The sequence below is a fragment of the Martes martes genome (genome assembly GCF_963455335.1).
Source record: "Martes martes genome assembly, chromosome: 1".
Lineage (NCBI taxonomy): Eukaryota > Metazoa > Chordata > Mammalia > Carnivora > Mustelidae > Martes > Martes martes.
In genome coordinates this window covers 205,456,974-205,480,120 of record NC_137888.1, presented here as the reverse complement: position 1 = coordinate 205,480,120, position 23,147 = coordinate 205,456,974, and the positions used below count along the sequence as shown (strand labels likewise).

Genomic DNA, 23,147 nt, shown 5'->3' with positions numbered 1-23,147 from the left:
AAGTAGATGATCCTTCTGGGAAAGAATGCTCTGAATAGCCTGCCTTGGGAGTATAGCCAGAACAATTCTGCCATGTGAGCCTAAAGATATGAACGTGTTTACTCCAGATTGGGGGGAAAAAAAAAACCTAAGTAAGTGGACCTGGGGGACTTTCACAAAGAAAAGTCTTCATGTGCAGTCAAATAATGAGCTTTTTTATTACCCTCCACCAAACACAATGACCCATCTCTACTCTTCTTCCGTGTAACTACCCAACACTTTTTGGGAGTTGGGTGTGGTTCAGATCCCTGTTCACAGTCCCAAGTCGAAATGCTTGGGACTCACGGACTCTTGAAAAATATACCTGCTTCTGTCTTTGATAGACAAAGAAATTCCATGTCTAATGTTGAGGAAATGTTCGAAAAAGAAAACAATGACACTCAGGCCCGTGGAGAAAAGAACACTATGACTTAGGGGGGCCATGAGGTGGCATAGACATATCTGACATCCAAGATGTTCCCAAGAGGACAAACCCAGCAGAGGAGAAGTTCTTTTTCATTTTGGTTCCCTCACCCATGGGAAACAAGTTTCTCAGAGAGAGAGTAATAACAGCACAATTAACTTAATGAGAATTGTCAGAATCCGACCTCCAAGGAACTATAAATAGTAAATATGCAATGTCCTCGCCTCATCTACAGCTCAACTGTCCTGGGAAGAGGGAGTTCAGCCGAGCCCTCTCAGAGAACAGGTATCCGATGCCACTTCCCTGCCCTTCCCTGGATATCCATCTGCCAGGGAATAAAGGACACATAGAACTAGAGGTGCCCCAATGCCATCAGAGTGCCTGCTGTGGAAAACAGGTATGGGGGCAGGCAAAGCTCTCAGAAGATGAATTTTGGGTGGTAAAAATGGGGATAAGATGCTGGTAAGAGTCCACTTAGTTAAAACATTCTACACAACTCCATTCCTCTGTCTCTCAATTTCTCCTCCTCTCAGTTTTTTGGCAGCCATTACAAACACCACTGTTCTCCTCTATCAAGATGCCCCTGTATTCTTTCATCTGGAAAATCTTCATTTATTCATTCAAACAAGAAACATTCCCTGGGATTCCACACAGTTAGGGCTTGCAAGTCCATTCATACATCTTCTGATCTGTTAAGTTCCTTAATGTTCTGTGCCTCAGCTTCAACATTTGTAAAGTTAGGAGAATAGTAGTACCCACTTCAGAAGGTTAACATGATGATTAAATTAAGAGACATGATGCTTGGGAAGGTTTTTTTATTGTCTCTATTGCTAATTGAAAACCTAACCTGTTCATTGTTATCACTGTTACTGCAAACTCATATTCATTTGTGAAATAAAAATATAGTAATGATAATGAAGAAAGCTAAGGCATAAAAAACACAATATATGTATTTGATATATGGAGGTCCTCAAGAAATTTTAGCTCATTTAACAAATGCATTGTTCTCATTTACTGTGTATTTGCAAGTTTCCAGTTCCTATTCCAGGAGATTCATATTTGTGTTAACATGTGAAACAATTTTTTTCCTATTTTTTTCCTATGTAGGCTCCATACCCAGTGTGGGGGCCAACAGGGGGGCTTGAACTCACCACCAGAGATCAAGACCTGAGCTGAGATCAAGAGTCAGAGGTTTAGCTGACTGAGCCACCCAGGTGGCCCTGTGATCTATTTTCTAAATGTAACTGCACATATGAACACTGCTGGGTTTTTTTTTTTTCTCTCTTGCTCCCACTTTTTTTCTTTTTACTATTTTTGTTTTTGAATAATGTTACATTTACAGAAAAGTTACAAAAATAGTTCAGAGTTCCCATGGTAATGAACACATTTTGGAATCAGATAGAAGCAATGATTGCTAAATACATCAAATGTACTTTCATGCCACAGAATGTTACTTTTAAATGGCTCCTGGGTTTTACATATGTGTTTTGTATCAACTGCATTACTAAAATCATACTCAGTTCAGAGGTTTTCAGCTGCCAACTCACTACCCGCAGTCAGTCCATTATCTTCATAGTGAAAAGTGTTCTGTTTTCCATATTTAACATCCCTTACGTCTTTTTCTCCTTGAATTGCATTAGCTATAATTTCCCAGGTGTTGATAAACAACAATTGAAATAGACTTTTTTTTCTTTCAAATTGTCATAATTTTTTTTCTTCCAAGATTTTATTTAAATTCAAGTTAGTTAATATATAATGTAGTATCAGTTTCAGGAGTAGAATTTAATGATTCATTACTTACATATAAAAATCCAGTGCTCATTCCATCAAGTGCCCTCCTTATTCCCCATCACCCAGTTACCCCATCCCCCTACACTCCTCCCCTACAGCAACCTTCAGTTTGTTCTGTATAGTTAAGAGTCCCTTATGGCTTGTTTCCCTCTCAGTTTTCATCTTACTTATTTTTCCTCCCCTTCCCCCCTATTCATCTGTTTTGTTTCTTAAATTCCACATATGAGTGAAATCATATTTGTCTTTCTCTGACTTATTTCATTTAGCATAATACCTTCCAGTTCCAACCATGTCATTGCAAATGGCAAGATTTCATTATTTTTTATTTTTATATTCTAGTTTTCTGAATGACATAATTTATCATTAAGAATTTTTTTCAATTTATGGTCCAGCTATTGATCATTTCTTCTCTTATTTCTCTAACTTTTAGACTTTTTATTCAGAGAGAACTACTCTCAAAGGTTATGTATCTTCATATAAATTTATATTACCTATTTATATAAATATAAATACATTTATATTTATGTATTATATATATAATTTATATAAATATAAATTTATATTACCTTTATCTATTTTCTTCTGAAAGATTATATGGTCTCTCATTCCCCACTTAACATTAAACATTGAAATTTATTAGGGAACATAGGTACCAGACTGGCTCAGTCAGTAAAGGATGTGACCCTTGACCTTGGGGGTCATGATTTCAAGCCCCATGTTGGGTGTAGAACTTACTTAAAAAAAAAAAAAAAGTAAATATTAGAATCACTAAATCGTACACCTAAAACTAATATTACACTTATGTTAAGTAACTGGAATTTAAATAAAAACTTTTCTAAAGGGGCGCCTGGGTGGCTCAGTGGGTTAAAGCCTCTGCCTTCGGCTCAGGTCATGATCCCAGGGTCCTGGGATCAAGCCCCGCATCGGGCTCCCTGCTCGGCGGGGACCCTGCTTCCTCCTCTCTCTCTGCCTGCCTCTCTGCCTACTTGTGATCTCCGTCTGTCAAATAGATGAATAAAATCTTAAAAAAAAAAAAACTTTTCTAAAAAGAAATTTTAGAATTTCTTCTAAAGGGAATACGGAGACAAATTTAACATTATTTTTTCTTGTTAATCACGAAACATTTATCACTTTAAAAGACACTATAAGATATCTAAGAATTTTAAAAAGGCAAGTTAAGTTGATAAAAATATTTTTATATATCCTAAATTATGGTGAACATCTTATAAAATTACAAAACTCCAGGATTATACTTTTGAAAGAAATGAAGCACAACTCTTACTATAAATTTGAGCAGTATTGTGGGATTTCATACCAAGGCAAAAGACCTAAAGGTAAGTAGGTGTTGTAAATTAATATTTTTGGAGAAAGTATGTAAATATTATAGAAAAATTTAAAATTATTAATGAAATCCCAAAAATGCACATACTTTATAAATACCAAAAAAAAATCAAAAGCTTTCCTAATGTAATAGCAGTATCGGAGATACAATTTGGGAGAATGTCATTATTAACGACATTAAGCCTAAAATACATTATAATACTGTTTAGAAATCCTGCCATCTGTGGCACCATGAATGAACCTGGAGGACATAATGCTAAGTGAAATAAGGCAGACACAGAAGTACAAGTACTTGCATAATTCCATTTACATAAAATATCTAAAATCATTAAACTCACAAAAGCAGAGAATAGAATGTTGGTTGTCAGTGGCTGGGAGGAGAGGAAATAAGGAATTGTTGCTCAATGGGTGTAAAGTTTCTGTTGTGCAGGTTGAATAATTTATAGAGATCTGGTGTATAACATACTAGGTATAGTTAATAATACAGGATAGGACACTTTAAAATATGTTAGGAGGATAAATTGTGAGTATTCTCACCATACACACACACACACACACACACACAACTACTCAGAATAATACAAGGAAACTTTGGGAGGTGACAGATGTGTTTGTTACCTTGACTGTAGTCATGATACCACAGGTGAATGCATATGTGCAAACTTATCAATACGTATATATCAGATATGTGCAGTTTTCATGATCAACTATAGTTTGATAAGGCTAGAATAAAAGATGAACTTATGTGAAGAAAAACTCAGTTTTTAGAAAGTCTAGGACACTAAAATCAACAGATGAATGGATAAAGAAAATGTGGTATACATACATAATGGAATATTGCTCAGCTATAAATAAAGAATATAATCTTGTCACTTGCAACAACATGGATGTATCTAGAGGATATCATACTAAGTGAAATCAGTCAGTCAGAGAAAGACAAATGTATGATTTCACTCAAATATGAATTTAAGAAACAATATAAGTGATCATAGGAAAGAATAAGAGAGAAACAAACCAAGAAATAGACCCTTAACTCTAGAGAACAAACAGAGATTGCAGAGGGGAGGTGGGTGGGGTGTGGTTTAAACAGGTGATGGGGAGGAGGGAGAGCACTTGTGATGAGCACCGGGTGTTGTATGGAACTGTTGAACCACTAAATTCCACAACCTGGAACTAACGTTACACTGTATGTAAACTAACTAGATTTTTTTTAAGCTTCTTTTTTTTATTATTAATTTCTTTTCAGCGTAACAGAATTCATTGTTTATGCGCCACACCTGGTGCTCCATGCCGTATGTGGCCTCCACAATACCCACCACCTGGCTCCCCCAACCTCCCACCCCCCACACCTTCAAAACCCTCAGGTTGTTTTTCAGAGTCCATAGTCTCTCATGGTTCATCTCCCCTTCCAATTTCCCTCAACTCCCTTCTCCTCTCCATTTCCCTATGTCCTCCATGTTGTTATGCTCCACAAATAAGTGAAACCATATGATAATGGACTCTCTCTGCTTGACTTATTTCACTCAGCATAATCTCTTCCAGTCCCGTCCATGTTGATACAAAAGTTGGGTATTCATCCTTTCTGATGGAGGCATAATACTCCATAGTGTATATGGACCACCGGCAATTGCTGTTATAAACATTGGGGTACAGATGGCCCTTCTTTTCACTCCATCTGTATCTTTGGGGTAAATACCCAGGAGTGCAATTGCAGGGTCATAGAGAAGCCCTATTTTTAATTTCTGAAGGAATCTCCACACTGTTTACCAAAGTGGCTGCACCAATTTGCATTCCCATCAACAGTGTAAGAGGGTTCCCCTTTCTCCACATCCTCTCCAACACATGCTGTTTCCTGTCTTCCTAATTTTGGCCATTCTAACTGGTGTAAGGTGGTATCTCAATGTGGTTTTAATTTGAATCTCCCTAATGGCTAGTGATGATGAACACTTTTTCATGTGTCTGATAGCCATTTGTATGTCTTCATTGGAAAAGTGTCTGTTCATGTCTTCTGCCCATTTTTTGACAAGATTATCTGTTTTGTGTGTGTTGAGTTTGAGAAGTTCTTTATAGATCCTGGATATCAGCCTTTTGTCTGTACTGTCATTTGCAAATATTTTCTCCCATTCTGTGGGTTGCCTCTTTGTTTTGTTGACTGTTTCCTTTGCTGTGCAGAAGCTTTTGATCTTGATGAAGTCCCAAAAGTTCATTTTCCCTTTTGTTTCCTTTGCCTTTTGGAGACATAACTTGAAAAAATTGATTCCATTTACTATGGCACCAAGAACCATAAGATACCTGGGAATAAACCTAACCAAAGAGGTAAAGGATTTGTACTCGAGGAACTACAGAACACTCATGAATGAAATTGAAGAAGACACAAAAAGATGGAAGACCATTCCATGTTCTTGGATCAGAAGAATAAACATTGTTAAAATGTCTACACTGCCTAGAGCAATCTATACTTTTAATGCCATTCTGATCAAAATTCCACGGGTATTTTTCAAAAAGCTGGAGCAAACAATCCTAAAATTTGTATGGAATCAGAAGAGACCCGAATTACTAAGGAAATGTTGAACAAGGAAAACAAAACTGGGGACATCACGTTACCTGATTTCAAGCTTTACTACAAAGCTGTGATCACCAAGACACCACGGTACTGGCATAAAAACAGACACATAGACCAGTGGAACAGAGTAGAGAGCCCAGATATGGACCCTCAACTCTATGGTCAAATAATCTTCGACAAAGCAGGAAAAAAAATACAGTGGAAAAAAGACTCTTCAATAAATGGTGCTGGGAAAATTGGATGGCTATATGTAGAAGAATGAAGCTTGACCATTCTCTTACACTGTACACAATGATAAACTCGAAATGGATAAAAGACCTCAACATGAGACAGGAATCTATCAGAATCCTAGAGGAGAACATAGGCAGTAACCTTTTCGATATCAGCCACAGCAACTTCTTTCAAGATATGTCTCCAAAGGCAAAGGAAACAAAAGCAAAAATGAACTTTTGGGACTTCATCAAGATCAAAAGCTCAGTGTGGTTTTAATTTGAATCTCCCTGATGGCTAGTGATGATGAACATTCTTTCATGTGTCTGATAGCCATTTGTATGTCTTCATTGGAGAAGTGAACTAACTTTTTAAAATAAAACTAATTTTAAATAAAAACTACACACACACACACACACACACACACACACACACACAGAAAAAAGAGACCAAAAAACTCTTAACTACAGAGAACAAACTGGTGGTTTGTGGGTGAGGGTTGGGTGAAATAAGTGAAGGAGACTATGGAGTACACTTATCATGAGAACTGAGACATGTATAGAATTGTTGAATCATTATATTGTATAACTGAAACTAATCTAACCTTGTACATTAACTATACTGGAATTTAGAAATAGTTTTTTAAAATGTATAAATAAATAAGTAAATGAGAAACTCTAGGACACTCTATTTATAAATTCTATTTTTGCTGAAATTATATAGGGACATTGATACTATAAATGAAATATAAATGATGATTAAAAATATTATTGGTGGTTTTTTTTTTTAGCAGAAGGAACACCCAAGGTCCAGAGGATCTAAGATAAAGAAATTACAGAAAGGCAGTACAATGAAAGAACCTGGCAAAGATTAGAAGATTTGCCTGGCATTCAGGAATTCTCCATTCCCACAAGCACTGAGCAGAAAGCACAAGAGCAGGCATCAAGGATGACTGCTTAGGGATGAAGACAAGCACTAGAGCAGGGCTCCTCAAACCCGGTGTGCACCAGAGTCCCCAGGAGGGCCTGTCAAGGCTCAGAGTGCTGGCTCCCCACCCAAAGTGTCTGATTCATTAGGTCAGGTGGGCCTGAAAAATGTGCATTTCCAACACAGTTCCCAGGTAATGCTGATGATGCTGGTCAGGGATCACAATTTGAGAACCACCGATCTTAGAGAAAATTTTTCCAGGTAACAATGGTAACCATAATTTGTCAGCAATGAAGGCCAATCATTAGTCAAAATGAATGATTTCATGAATCCCCTGAGTTTGGATTAAGGAAATTACTATCATTCTGGGGAATGCTTATTTGGAGTGAATCTTGTGCTGCTTTTTTCCTCCTTCTGGGCAAACCCAGCAGCCCCATGGAAAGAGGAAACCAAACAGGAGTTGGGAATTTTCTCCTCTGGGGATTCTCAGAGGAACTGGACCCGCAGTCTTTCATCTTTGGGCTGTTCCTGTCCATATTCTTGGTCACCTTCACTGGGAACCTGCTCATCTTCCTGGCCATCTGCTCAGACTCCCACCTCCACACGCCCATGTACTTCTTCCTCTCCAACTTGTCCTTTGCTGACATCTGTTTCACCTCCACCACCATCCCCAAGATGCTGCTGAATATCCAGACTCTGAACAAAACCATAACATATGAAGGATGCCTCAGCCAGATTTTTTTCTTCATTGTATTTGGATGCCTGGACAATTTACTCCTGACAGTAATGGCCTATGACCGCTTTGTGACCATCTGTCACCCCCTGCACTACTCAGTCATCATGAACCCCAGGCTCTGTGGGCTGTTGGCCCTGGGGTCCTGGTGCATCAGTGTCATGGGCTCCCTGCTTGAGACCTTGACCCTTTTGGGGCTGTCCTTCTGCAAAAACATGGAAATCCCACACTTTTTCTGTGATCTTCCTGAAGTCCTGAAGCTTTCCTGTTCTGACACCCTCATCAATAACATAGTGGTGTATTTTGTGACTATTGTCCTAGGTCTTTTTCCTCTCTCTGGAATCCTCTTTTCATATTCTCAGATTTTCTCCTCCATCCTGAGAATTTCATCAACCAGGGGCAAGTACAAAGCCTTTTCCACCTGTGGGTCTCATCTCTCAGTGGTCTCTTTGTTCTATGGCACAGGCCTTGGGGTCTACCTCAGTTCTGCAGTGACTTCATCTTCCAGGACAAGTCTGGTGGCCTCAGTGATGTACACTATTGTCACCCCCATGCTGAACCCCTTCATCTACAGCTTGAGGAACAGGGACATGATGGGGGCCCTGGCTGCACTCCTCAGGAAGGTGGTGCCTCTCAGCATCAGGACCATTATAGGACTCTCCTGAGTACCTGGGCACACAATACTGAAGACCACAAATCTTAGTTTCCTTCATGCAATATTTTTTATTTTTCCTAATTTTACATGTTTTCAAGCAAGACTTTCCTTGGTTCTTCCCTGCCCTCTATTTTTCTTCAAGTTCCCTTGTGGATTCCTTTTTTCATTTTGTAACTAGTCATTTTAACTTGATATGAATAGAACCTGCTATTCTCTCAGTAACCTTCAGTGATGGTTTGGATTTCTTGAAAAATAAATCAAATCTCATGTGTTTAATAGACATCTTCAAGGTGATGGGATGTGTGCCTAATTGGGAAATGTTGCCTTGCAAACTCATTTAGATGTTTTCTGAGGTTATGTGAATGGAATCAAGTCAAAGATTTGCGTCCAAAACTATGAGAAAATAAATTCCTATTACTTAAGCCACCAGTCTGTGGTACTTTGTCATCACAGCCCTAGCAAACTAATACACCCGGCTTCCACAAGGAAATTTCTACAGACACAGACCATGGGCTAGAGGCAGAAATTCTGGTTTGAGATTGGGATCCCAGGCAAATCTCCCAAGAGTCAAACGTAGAGTAGGATGTTCTATAAGCATCTTGCCTTTGCATGGACTTTTCCAGTCACTGGCATAAATGCTTCCATGGTGACTGCAAATAAGTTAAAGAATTATTGGATCCCTTCTTCCACATTCTCCCATTTACATAGCCCAAGGGTTCTCTTGAGATCCTAAAGAATGGGGGGGAGGCATCCCCAAACATACCTGTGTTGGAATGTCCCTTCCCCCTTGAGAGAGGTAGGTGCTCAAGTGAAGTTTAATTTGATTTAGAAAAAGCTAATATTGTGTTCCTTAGGCAAAAGGATTATAGAGTTAAGTTATACCCATGACGTCTGGAATTATGTTACTATTTACTTGGGTTTTCCCCCAGTTTTATTAAGGTCTCGTTTAATGTCCCACCTGGTTCATTAGGCTTGCCTGTGTAGTAAGGAGACACAGAGCTTCCTGAGGTCGGCATGGGTGTCTGAGACAACTGGTTTCAGGAGTCAAGAGTTGGGACTACAAGATGCTGCTACTCATCCCTATGGGAAACTGCTTCCTCTATTACCAGCCATGAGTGTATGAAGTAAAGGGTTAACTGGAAGGGTACTCAAAGCCTACATATCCCAGAGAAAGGACTTGCCCTTGACCAGCTCCCAGGAAATAACATAAGTCCTTGGAATATCCTCCCTGATAAAAGTGTCTTTGAAACCTAGGGCCCTATGCTGTGCCAGGTTGTCTATGCTGACAATGTAATTTATGGTGAATGCCTGTTTTTGTTCACCTGGGGCCCTGGACAAGACTATATTCACTTGACTTCTGTGGGGGCTGAAGCACTCCATGCTTACAAGACAGAACCCCCAATAAAAATCCTGGACACGAAGGCTAAGGTGAGCTTCCTCGGCTGGCATACATACTGTCATACATCATTGCTGAGAGAATTAAGGGCATCCATGGGATTCCACAGAGGGGACAGCTAGAAGCCCATATCTCGTGTCTTCTGGACCCTGCCCCAGGCAACTTTTGTCCTTGCAGATTTTAATCTGTATCCTCTCACTGCAGTAAGTCATAAATGTGAGGATCACAGCTTTTCCAAGTTCCACGTGTCCTAGCAAATCACTGAAGGTCATGGGGACCCCCAACACGGAGATCATGAACATTGTTTTATTATAATAAATGGTGGTTTTCCTTTACCTCTTTCAATTCCACCACTCCTTGAGAAAATAAATAACATAAGCTGACCCCTCAGTTTGTGGGACCAGAAGCTGTCCTCACCCCCAGTTCCAAGAGAAGTGTTTCCTCCCTGCGTTGCTCACTGCCCTCCACAAGTTCTCCCCATGCACTTAGAGAGAAATGGAGGCCTTGGACATCCTTTTGTCCCTGCTCCTTTATCTCGGTTTCGACCAAACAAGCCATACAGAACATGTGTGTTCAGTGCACAGTCATTCGGACAGCAGGTCTTCCCTAGGACACCCCCACCCCACCCCAGCCCTATTCCCTCCTCTCTGAGCGGCAGAGCTGGGGGCCCCTCACATGGCACTCTCGTTGCCTCCCCGTCCCCTGGACGTCCCCTTCTCTTGTGCCATGAGTGACTTGTAGGGCTTCCCCAGGCTGGGGAGGGTAAGCTCAGCTTCCTGCAGCTCCAGCTCCCGCTGGGACAAATGCTCAATGACGGCAGCTCCAATAGAGTCCCCCAGGACATTGGTCATTGTGCGAAGTCGGTCACTGGGGAAGGGTGGGGAGAGAGAAGCCACTGTTAGCTGAGATTTGAAGAGCTCATGGAGGAGAGGGTGCATCAGGGTGGGAGGTTCCTTGTGTCTGGGATGTGGGGCTCATGTTCCATCCACAACCACATAACCTCAAGCAGGTGCCTCCCCCTTGATGTCCTCAGTTTCCCCTCCTCCTAACAGATGTAGGTTGGATCAACTCTGGTAGGCTCACATGTGATCTTAGCTTTGCAATTCCTTTTTTTTCTTTTTTTTTAAGGATGGAAACATCTGATAGAGAAAATTAGGGGCTGTGGGCTGAACAGCATACAGGATGAGGAAGGTAATAACTGTGAGCAAATCAGGCCAGCCTGGACTCTGTCTAAGTGGGACTCAGATCCACCTGACTGCTCCTAAATGGGAAGGAAAGTCCAGATTTTTTTAATGTAAGCCTTCTGTTTTTCGAAGTTAAATATTAAAAACACAAACTAACAACAACAAAAATTTGCAAGCCAGCTCTGTCCCATGGATCACCTTTTTGTGACTTCTCCAGGTGCAGGGGCTTTTCAGGCTCATCCGTAAAGCCCCCATTGCTCATCTCCTCCCCATCCTACTCCCCAGGTTAACTCTATGGAATTTGGGATCTACAGGCCATGGTTTGGAGTATTCTCCAAGACTTTCCTTCTACTCTAAAATTCTACAACTCTGTCCTTGCTGGAATGAGGGCCCATGGGTTAGGGGTCTTACAAGGAAAGCAGGGATGGGGTTGAGGAAAGATAGCACCAGGGCCTGAAGAACACTCACAGGAACCAGTCCACAGCTATGATCAGCGTGATGTCTTCAGTGGGCAGGCCGACCGATGTGAGCACAATGACCATGGTGACCAGACCTGCCTGGGGGATGCCAGCAGCCCCAACGCTGGCTGCTGTCGCCGTGATACTGTACATGAAGAGAGAACACAGGGAGGAGGCAGGAGGTGGGAAGGAGAAGACGAGGAAGAGAGTGAGAAAGGGCACAACAGAAGGGAAGAGGTGGTTCCCTGGAACATCTTAAATTAAGTGCCTGAAAATAAAAAGCAGCCTTCAATAAATGTATTCTTTCAACTTATATTTATTGAGCATCTACTACATGCTAGACATCTAGTAGAAACTCCCTTAGAAGAAAATCCCTGCCCAAACAGAGCTTACATTCTAGTGGGGAGGCAGGAAATAAACAAGATGAGTACTTAAAACATATATTAAGGCAGAGGGTGCAACAGAGAAACAGTTCGTCCTATGAAAGTCCAAACCATGCCACGTTAAATAGAATATTCAGGAAACACTTCCCTAAGCAGTTGACACTGGACCAAAGACATGAAGGACGTGATGTTTGCCATTATATTTAAAATGACCATACGGAACCTCTGGGTAATGAGACCCAGGGATCCATCCTTCTTATCAGAGCCTCAGGTTATTAGGATGCGCCAGCCATACTTTGGAAAACACTGGGCAAAGGGATCTCCCACCATAGCATGTGAGAGAAGATGGGACTGAAACATCGGGCCAGCTCCTGATAGTCTCAGGTTGCACAGTCTCACCTTTAGCCTCATTTGGCATGGGTAGCTGGGGTCTTCCCACATCCCCCCTCCAACATTCAAAGCCTCCATTGACATCAAGAAGCTGAGGCTCCCTCCACCCCTAGCCAACCTAATGACTTCTTAGATCTCACCTGCTGGCATATCCCACCCAAGATCACCTCACCTGATGGTCGTGATCTGGCCCAGGTTGAGCTCATAGTTGTTGACTTGGGCGATGAAGATGGCGGCTAGGGCCTCATACAGAGCAGTCCCATCCATGTTGACAGTGGCCCCCACAGGCAGCACGAACCTGGTGATGCGTCGGTCCACACCCAGGCCCTCCTCCAAGCAGCGGAAGGTGATGGGCAGTGTTGCAGAGCTAGGGGAGAGAGCCCTGGAGGCTGAGAATGGGGAGTGGCAGGGAGGGACTGGGGTGGCCGTAGGCCAAAGGAGGGATTCTGCTCAGAATACTGGGAGACCAGGTGGGAGCCAGGGCAAGGGGAGGATGACAGGAGCATTACATTTCAGAGGTTGGTAACTGTGCACAGGGCTCCTCATGATGCAAGAAGCACATGGCAATGGTAGTCCCCTACGTTGAAGGTCTCTTGACCCACTTAAAGCCAACAGATTAAAGCTAATTACTAGACACTTATTCATGCCACTGGTGAACTTTCCACTCCCAGAAAGGAAAGGACTAGGGGTCTACTGACCTCCCACACCCTCAGGGTTAAAAGAGAAGTATTACATAGACCCCTAATCCCCACTCATGTAGCTCAGGGAGCAACATCAGCTACACTAACCCTCCTGGTCTCTCTCCCCACCACTCCACAGCAGGGGAAGGGCAGTCGAACTGATTGGGGAGTTTAGTTGAAGGAACGGACATCTCACTTGGAGTTGGCCTGTCCACAAAACATGTGGTCTGGTCAGCTTGATGTCATGCGGTGAGAAGCCTGGCCTCACAAAGAAGGCCTCTGGGGATCCAACCCTGTGGTGATCAGGTGAGTGTCATTCTGGGCTACAATGGCATCAATCTTATTGGCCAAAGACCAAAAGGCGCATTCTCCAGGCAGCATTATGAGCAATAAAAATGATATTATTCTTTCATCCAGTTGGCTCTTGTGATACTTCTCAAACCTCTTTGAATTTGGATGACAGGGAAAGGGGAAGCTCTTTACTAACCCCATAAAACCACAAAAAAGGGAGAAGGAGGAGAAAGGAGCCAAGTGAGCTCCCAGAGACCATTTCAAGGGAAAATGAGACTCTGAGCTAGAAAATGACACAGAATAGGGGGCACCTTGGTCCTAACCTCAAATTGGCAGCTGGTTCTCCTCCACATAGAGAAATACAAAATGTGGAAAACAGGTCAGGAGAACCAGTCTGGGACAAAGATCAGCACCCAGGTGTCGACTGGCCTGCAGACCTTCAGGAACCACTGGCATTACCACATAGCTCAGACGAGGTTTAGTAGGGGGGTTGGGGGCCAGGACTCTTAGGAGAGCCTGTGAACAACTAACAGTGAACCTCAGAAAAGTGCTGGGGATGGGGGATGAAGCCATACCTGGAAGACGTGCCCATGGCAGTGATGAGGGCCTGCAGCATGCCCCCGATGAAGGGGAAGGGGTTCCGGTGGGTGATGAGGAAGTAGATGAGGGGCAGGACACCACCAGCATGGAGGAACAAGCCCACAATGACGGTCAGGGTGTACATGCCCAGCTGACCCCCCAGGACAGCCATGTCCTCCATCTCTAGGATCTTCCCAGCGATCAGGAACAGGATCCCCACAGGTGCATACCTAGGCCAAGCCAGACACCTGTCAGAGTGCCCTCATGACTTCCCCTAAACCTCAGAGCTGGCATCCCCAAGGCTTTGCCCATATAAGCCCTTAGAGCCAGGCAGTGCCCATCATACAGCACCCTACTCTGCCCCAAACTTCCCCACATACTGACAAACAGGGATGGACCCCATAAACATATCCCACTGCCTCTGCCTGCTCACCCACAGATCACACCTAGAACAGCAGCGAAAAGTTCCTACAACTCCAGCGCACACAATCTTATAAGGTTTCTTTCCTCCACTCCACCATTCAAGTCCCTCCCCAAATAGTCACTCCTTGGGACTCTTTCTCTAGATGTGGCCCAAACATCCCCTATCACTGGCCTTCAAACTTCCCTTATTCACCACCTCCAACTCTGTTTGTTTAAATGTGTAACCTCAATGCCCCTGTTCTCTTTCCTGTAAGTGCATATTCTCATTCACTCACTGGCCCTGAGTTATTTCACCTGAATTTCCCCCAGACATCCCAAACCCCATGTCTTATCAAATCATTTATTTATTCGACCACTCCCTTGAGCACCTAATCTGCTCCAGTCACACAGTCCCTGCCCCTGTGGCACCTACATTCTAATGGGGAAAACGCAATACACGTGGAAATGCCTAGTTAAAAACTTCAGATGGTGAGAACTGCATAACAGAGTCCCTCAGTGGGCTGCACCAGCATGAGTGGTCTGGAAGGGCCTCCCTGGAGATGTGACGTTCACACAGTGGCCTGAACGATGTGAAGAGACACATCTATCTGAAGGGGAAGCATTGCAAGCACCATGCAAAGACCCTGAGATGAGCATGAGCTAGAAGTGCTGAAGAAGAGAGCAGACAGTGTTTGTGGAGTGGCAAGTGAGAGAAGACAGAGTGAGTTCATCAGGTGCTCACCTGTGCTCCCCACAAACCAGCGCATCTTAGTCTTGCAAGATGAGACACTGGCACCTGCCAGTGGTGCCTTCATTCACCCGTCACCAGGCTTCTGCTGTTACTCCTCTCTTTAGAAACTGAAGACTACACTTGGTTGTTCTCATGGTAGAGGCATTGGAGGACAGGAGGAGGCAGGGACCTCTTGGGAAATTGGTACAATAGTTTGGGTCAGAAACAATGAGACCCACCCTGAGGTGGTGGGAAGCCGGATGTGGAGCACTCTTCTGGCCACATCTGTATTCCCCTGGGCTCAGCTGGGCTCATGGTGAGACCAGATGGGAGGCTGCTGAGCTGTCTCCCAGTCTTCACCTACCTCTATGCCTGCTCTGTGAATCCCCTCCCCAGCTCCCTCATCATCATCCTTCCTCTTCATTCTCCACAAAACTCCTCAACCCTATGTCAATTGCACCGGGCTTCTTTCCTTCTACATTCACCCAGCCAGCACATCTGGATAAACTCTGCCAACGACACCACTATAAGTTCATGGTTTCCAATACAGTCGAGCTTCCATCTTGTCAGTCTTCTTGCCTATCCTCGATAAGCTCCCCCCTCAGCTCCTTTTCCAAGTTTTAAACTTGGCCTCTAGCCCCCTATACAACTTTCTAATTATTGGGGATTATGTACAAAGTCTTCCCCAGTTTGGCCCTAGACAGTCTTGTTAATATCTTGCACCACCACTCCCAACTTACCCTGTGCTCCTACTTCCCTGAACTCTCCACCATTCTCCAGCCAACTGAGGTTCCTACAGGCTTTGTATGTTCTCTTTCCCTGTTTGAAGGGCCTCTCTCCATTCCTGTCCTATTGGGTTCCCACTTGCCTTTCAAGACCCAACTATGAGGCAACCTATTCCATAACTCCCTCTTCACCTTACCAGGCAGAGTTCACTGGATATCCCTTCCTTGGCTGCTCACTTCTTCATGTTCCCAACTCTTTTTGAATGCCCCTTTGCTCTAGAACCTTCCACTTTGTAATACAGTTATCTAGGATGTGTCTGTCTCCTCCAAGATTTCATAAGCTTCTTGGGGACAGGGGCTGAATTCAGCATATCCCTGCATTCTAGACAATGTTAACCCAGGAAAAGGTCTGCTGAATGAGTAAAGGAATTGGTAAAGGAACAGAGAATGGTAAAATGGATGCATGCATGCATCAACTAAGGAATAACTAGTGAGTGGATAAACAAATAAGGAAAAGAGCAAATGAGACACAAATGAACGGTTGAGTGAATGAATGAGTGTGTTAAGTGAATAAATGCAGGGAATACATGAGGGAGTGAATGGGAGAATAACAAATGCAGAGATGAATGAGTGGGCCAAAGAATGAGCTTCATTAAATACACGGCAGAGTGAGTAAATCAATCAGTCAGTCAATCAATGGCTTCATTAATGCGTGGATGAGTCTGTGAATGAGTTTATGAGTGAATGTATGAATGAGTAAATCAACCAATACATACATGAATGACCTTGGCAAAATGGCCCAATGGCCCCTTGAGCAGCTGCCCCACAGCCTGACTTCCCAGTCCTGGTTCCACACTTCCCATGTGCCATCACCTGTCAGCCCTGTCAAAACCCAGTACTTACCAGATAATGATGCCCACCATCCTCATAATAGCCTCATTGAGGCTGTCGAAGAAATCCCGAAGGACTCGGCCCTTGTGTTTCATGCCACCAATGACCAGCCCAAAGGCCACAGAGAAGACCACAAGGCCCAGGGCATTGATGCCATTGGCTGAGCCAGGCACAGGTACAGTCTCCTCGAAGCTTAGCACCTCCTGCAGGGTGCCCAAGGCCCAGGTGACATTTTCCAGGAGGCTAGTTCCATTGTCCATTGAGGACAGGGGAGGCATGGAGGTGCCCGGCTCAGATCCATTCTCTGTCCTCACTATGGTCCTGGTTACCAGCCTTGTGCTATACTGTGTCTTGAACTGAAATATGGAGAGATTGGGGCCAAAATCAATTCATCAGAATCTCCTGAAGAAGTTTATTTAGAACACCAATTCCTGGTTGCTACCCCTGGAGAGTCTTATTTAGAGGATTTGACCAATGCATAGAAGATCGAGTGAAGGAATACATGAATAAAGGAGTGAACAACCAATGCATGGAAGAATGAGGAAAGATTGTGCCTTTTTCAAAGCTCCCTGTTCAGAGAGATTTGGGAACCTCTCTCCTCAGCCATCTATGGTGAGATGCCCTGGTTCCTCCTTCAGCACCATCCCCAGGCAGCTCTTGGCCTAAGTCCTTTTCTGTTATCTTCCCTTGATCATTCCACCAATGGAAGGTACATTCTTTCTCCAAGACTCTTCCAAATGTCCCTGCCCACTGCACTGGCATGCTCTTCTTCCCTTCCCTCACCCCAGGACCACTCACTCAGCATCAAGCTATCCCCCCCAAAACCTCCTTGAACACACCGTGCACTTCCCCCTGACCTGTTTGAAGCAGGCCTCGACCAGGTTGGGTGGAAACATATTTCTGCAGAAAAACAACAGAAGAAGGATGGTGGTTAGACCTTGGGAAGGAGTCCAGGTCCAGGGTGATAATAGTAAGAATAATAGCAATAATACCAACCATAATAATGACAGCCAACAAGTGAATGCTTAGTCTAGACCAGGTACTGAGCTAAGTGCTTATCTAAAGTTAAAGTTATCTAAAGTATCTAAAGCTAAGTGCTTATCTAAACACAACAATAATTCTTAAAGTGAGCACTACCGAGGTCCCCATTTTATCCACAAAGAAACCAACACAGAGAGAACTTACAGATGTTACCCAAAGTTACATAGCTCAAAAGGGGTGCAGATGGACCTCAAATCCATGCCTCTCTAAGCCCTTCCATAGAACCCTATGCTACCTCAGACTTCAATTCACACACATGTGCCAGTGTTGCCTCAAAAAACACAGATAACTTGTGGACCTCAGATGTGGGTTTCCTCCAAGTCAGTGACTAGGGAAGAACCATGGTAAGCCTTGATTCTGGTTGGCAAAATTTAGCTTCTTTAAAAGAAAAGGAGCTTGGTAACACCAAATACCACCTGTTCTGAGCTCATTTCAAGATGCAACTAAAGCCTCCAGAGCCTAAGGTCCAAAAGATCCTACCCTAGGAGTCAGGTACTCTCAGGATTTGCACAAGGCTCCAGGACATAAAATGGGTATCAATGAACTAGGTTCAACTTGGTGTTGCATTTCCAGGCTGAATCAGCCCGTCCCCTTGAGTCCCTCCTTGAGTATGACTGCTTGCATCTAGGGCCAGAGTTCCCATCAAAATTAGAAAGGACGTCACCTGACCAGGTCCATGAAGGCATCAGCTGTGGGGATGGTCTCAATGCGGCCCTCGCGGTGCAGCCCCTCCTTGGAGCCCTTCCCAGGATGGATGATGGTGACCATGAGGATGCCAATGAAGACAGCAATGACCGTGGTCACCATGTAGTACACGGCTGCCCGCATCCCCATCCGCCCTGTTGCCTTGTTATCCAGGGATGCCATACCTGGAGGACAGATGGTGCAACCCTGAGCAGCATCATCCACACCCCACCACCCTCTCTCCCAACCATCAGCTCTATTTCCCTCATACCGCCAGCTTAACAAGAATTTACCAAGAGTCTCCTCCTCCTGCACCCCACCCCAGCACCCACGCTGCCATCATTTGACCCCTCTTATCAGTCTTCAACCCCTATTCTATTTTCCAAATACGCCTTCCACCCCATCCTTCATCCCAAGCCCCACTTCACTAAACTTCCTCTACTTCAAGCCAAACTTTTCAACTCCCACCCCACCCTCCATTTACCATAATGTCACCTTCAATCCACTCTTCATCCTACTGTTGACCCCAAGATTATACTTCCCTCCAGCCCACCTTACTGTACCCTATCTGTGAGAAATAGTTCTTTTGGTGCTCCATCCAAAAGCCCTTTACCAGGCTAACACAACTGCCCTTGAGCTGCTGCGCTGCTGGCTCCCAACAGTTGGTGGGGCCCCCTTCTCTGGAGGACGGCCCTCAGCAGAACAAAAGTTGCTTTGCCCAGAAATACCTCACGGAAGACCTAAAACCAAAGGCCGCCTGGTACAGGGATTCAGAAGGCCAGTTCCTTTGACTCAAATGAGGGCAGAGTTGGGAAGAACAATTCTGTAGCTTTTCTCCTGCTCCAGAGTTATCCATGGGATAAGGCTGAGAGGTCGGCCTTCTTCTGAACCCATCTCTGCTTAGATTCTTTCCCTGCCCCATCTTGCTCCCCTTGCTTCCTCATGAGTCTCTCTTGAATGCTATCTCTTGATATATCACTTGTGCAAATATCCCCATTTTAGGTTCTGCTTCTGGGAAACCCAACCCAAGAAGCCACTCTTTCAGTCCTTTATCTCCATTCCCATCCCAAAATCTGGAGGTTGGCAAATCTGCCCCCCTATCTGTCTTTGTAAATAAAGTTTATTGGAACACAACCACACACATTTGCTTAAAGATGAATCTGCAGCTGCTCCTGCACTATCATAGCAGAACTAAATAGTTGACAGAGATCATACGGCCCCCAATGTTGAAAATGTTTACTATTTGGACCTTTACAAAAAAAGTTTTCAACTTCTGCATAACTCATCACTATTTCTACCCTGGCCCCCATTCACCATCCTGTCACCTCCATCTCAAACACTTTCACCCAAGCCCACCCCCTGACCCTTGATGCCATTCTATCTTCCCCGGCTGCCCTATCACAGCCTTTCTTTCACCTTTGGATGATGGTAAGCCCCTAGCAGGGTGGTATTTTATCTACACGGAAAAGCACGGTAAAGTTACTGAGATAAGTGGCATAGGTCATATAGGGATTGGAACCTGAGTCTGATGAAGATCTAGGCTTTGGCCAAGAACTCGGGGTAGGTGCAGGGTTCATGTTTGAGGTTCTAAGATAGGGAGGTGATCCCATGCTTGCCATAGCTTTGGCTCCAGGTTTGAGTCGTGACTCCAGGATGGGTCTCGGAGGCCAACACTGGCCTGGGCTCTCTCACCTGTGACCAGGCTGGAGACAATGAGTGGCAGCACCAGCATCTGCAGCATCCTCATGAGAAGCTCTCCAGGGAAAGAGAAGTACTTGATCTGGCGGTAGGTAAGCTGGTACGGGCGCAGGGCAAAGGCCAGGCTGACCCCTAGGACCGAAAGGAGGGCTCTGTGGAATGGTTTGGGTCACTGGGTCCCATTTGTGTGACGGTGCCCTTATTCGGGGGAAAGCGGTGGGTGATGCCAAGTGCATGTGCCGGTGAGAATGAGTGGGTGGAGTGACGATGTGTGCGTGCAGGGAATTTCTCTGAGGTCTCCACCCCTCCCAGCCAGCTCACCAATGACCACAGCACTGACGGTCAGCAGGATGAAGGCGTTCCGGCGCAGGAAGCGCAGCACGTGCTCACGTGTCATGGTCTGCAGGCGCAGGCGCGTGCGCAGTGCTCTCTGCTGCAGGCTCTCCTGCAGCCGCTGCAGCCAGCCCACCCGGCCCAGCCGCTGGCCACTCTCCCGCAGGAATAGGCTGTTCCCGTGGCTGCTCATGGTCTATCTGCGGAGGACAGAGGGGCCTTCTGGTAAGGGAGAGGACAGAAGGTGGCTGTGGGGACAGGGGAAAGGGTGGACAAAGCTGACGAGACACTCATAATCCAAACACCAGGGGAGGGGCCATGCCTACCTGTCCACGTAGGATGTGCCCGTGCTGGGACACCTAAGAACACTGCCTGGGGCTCAGAGTTAAATCCTGGCAGAAAAGGATCCAGATCTCCACAATCCACTCCCAGACGATGAAGGAGACCACAATGTAATGGACGCCTTTGCAATTCCTGACTCCAGAGCCCTCCTTATTTCATACCCTCACAAGCAGCTGGGGTTGTCCCAGCTCACAAACCAAACTAGTGAGCCTTTACTGAGCACCAACTGCATGCAATTCCTGACTCCAGAGCCCTCCTTATTTCATACCCTCACAAGCAGCTGGGGGTTGTCCCAGCTCACAAGCCAAACTAGTGAGCCTTTACTGAGCACCAACTGCATGCAGAGCACTAGATAAGGCATCCTGGTGTTAGCCCCCCCCAAATTAATATGGTTTGGTGTCTGGCCTGGTGGTGCTAACAAGTGGCCTTTCCACAATGACAAAATCAGCAGGTGCCTGGCAAAGAGTGAGTGCCCAATAAATACAAGTGCCCTGCATGAGTGAGCAGAGGGGCTGGAGGTGGGATCCCTCAGGAAGGAAATGGTGACAATCCTTGACCCCTGCGGCTCTTCAAGATCCATTTTTGAAGGGAAATGTGATGTTCAGAATCACTCTGGGTGTTTCCCAAACTTCAGACTTTTGTGTCTCCTCTTATATTTGACCCCATCCCTGTAACCTTATATGCTTATTTAAATAAATATCTCTTAATGGAAATGAGATCATTACTTGAAGTGCAAATTATATTTTAATACACATTAAATGAAATGCATGTAAAAATAAAAACCTGCCTACCAACAAAACATGTTACATGTTACATGATACAGGCAGCTTATATCATGAGCCAGAGGAACTTTTATTTTTGTGGACTCCTTCCTCCATTAAAATATATACATTATATTAAAATATTAAATTATATTTTTACAAGTGAATTGTTATAAAATGAATATAGTATTTTGGAACTAGATAGAGGGAATGGCTGCACAACATCGAGAATGTACTAAAGACCACTGATGCCACTTTAACGTGGTTGAGTTTCTGATATGTGAGTTTCACCTAACATTATACATTAAACCATTTTCTTTGATCTAAAAGTGTAGTTCTTAACAATGAATCTTGGAACACTGAAAAAATAAAATAAAATTAAATTTTTTTAAAAAGTGTAATTCTTTCTTCTGATTTAAAAAAAATGAAAACAAAATAAATAAAATACAAAATAAGTTAAAACATTTCTGTGGATCCCTAAAAGTATCATGGGCCCAGGGCACTGGATATCCTATTCTTGAACAATAGACAGCCTGGCCTGCAATGATCTCACCTGGAAAAAAAAAAAAAGTGTGATAGTGTCCATATTCCAGGCATCCTGGGAATTCTGTTGACCCTCCAGGCAAACAGTTGACCACCAGGGGTGGCACTGCCCAGGATCCCTTGCCCACTGGCTCCCCTTTTGGTCTGACCAGTGGGAAGCAGCAGAATGGCTGGTGGGAGCAGCATTCTGCCTGCCACACCCCTGTTCAGCCAAGGTTGCATTCCTCTGCCTCAGTCTCCTGTCAGTCCTATGTATCTAATGGCTATTTGGATGCCTTCTTTGAAAAAATGTCTATTTAGTTCCTCTGTCCATTTGTTAATCAGATTGTTGTTTGTTATTGAGTTGTATGGGTTCTTTATATATCTAGGATATTAACCTCTTATCTGATACATGGTTTACAAAAAAATGTCTCCCATTCTGTAGGTTGCCTTTTCATTTCCTTTTACTGTGCAGTGTTTAGTGTGATGTGGTCTCACTTGTTTATTTTTGCTTTTGTTTATGCTTTTGGTGTTATATGCAAAAAATCTTTGCCAAGCCCAATGTCAAGGAGCTTCTTCCCTACCTTGTCTTCTAGGAGTTTTATGGTATCAGGTCTTATGTTTAAGGCTTGGATCCATTTCAAGTTAATTTTTCTGAGAAGTGTAAAATAGGGGTCCAATTTCATTATCTGTATGTTTTTATCCAGTTTTCCCAACACCTGTTGAAGAGACCATCCTTTCCCTGTTGGGTGTTCTTCCCTCCCCTGACCAGATAGAGGAGCTATTGCTACAATGACAATCATATTACAATATATAAATGTATCAAAACAACATGGTACACACTTTAAACTTATACAATGTTACATGTCAAATATGTTTCAACTAAAAAAGAAACACAATCCTTTGTTTCAGCCAAAGCTCTGGCCCTGTCCTCCTCCAGCCTTCCTCCCTGATGGTCCCTCCCCTTTCCCCACCCCCACTCTTGCTGGTCCCTG

The 23,147-nt window shown here is 44.1% G+C and overlaps 2 protein-coding genes across 2 annotated transcripts; one reads left to right on the top strand and one right to left on the bottom strand.

Moving 5' to 3' along the window:
* Positions 1-7,709: 7,709 nt before the first annotated feature.
* On the top strand, positions 7,710-8,672 carry OR7C2 (olfactory receptor family 7 subfamily C member 2; the record flags this gene model as incomplete). Its single annotated transcript, XM_080816696.1, has 1 exon — positions 7,710-8,672. The coding sequence occupies one exon, from the start codon at positions 7,710-7,712 to the stop codon at positions 8,670-8,672; it is 963 nt and encodes a 320-aa protein (XP_080672822.1).
* A 160-nt stretch (positions 8,673-8,832) lies between these two features.
* SLC1A6 (solute carrier family 1 member 6) lies at positions 8,833-20,721 on the bottom strand. The gene is made up of 9 exons (XM_080799012.1): positions 20,516-20,721; positions 20,189-20,326; positions 18,477-18,681; positions 17,629-17,671; positions 16,784-17,127; positions 14,020-14,253; positions 12,646-12,840; positions 11,711-11,845; positions 8,833-10,925 (listed from the first exon to the last, which is right to left on the bottom strand). Exons 1-9 carry the CDS (start codon positions 20,718-20,720, stop codon positions 10,730-10,732), a joined length of 1,695 nt encoding a protein of 564 aa, XP_080655138.1. The 5' UTR covers position 20,721; the 3' UTR covers positions 8,833-10,729.
* Positions 20,722-23,147: the final 2,426 nt, after the last annotated feature.

Coding starts and splice junctions, on each gene's coding strand:
- SLC1A6 (XM_080799012.1), bottom strand. CDS start 20,720: ATGAGCAGCCACGGGAACAGCCTATTCCTGCGGGAGAGTGGCCAGCGG. Junction 20,327..20,515: donor CGTCAGTGCTGTGGTCATTG/GTGAGCTGGCTG, acceptor TTTCGGTCCTAG/GGGTCAGCCTGGCCTTTGCC. Junction 17,128..17,628: donor TCGAGGCCTGCTTCAAACAG/GTCAGGGGGAAG, acceptor TCCATATTTCAG/TTCAAGACACAGTATAGCAC.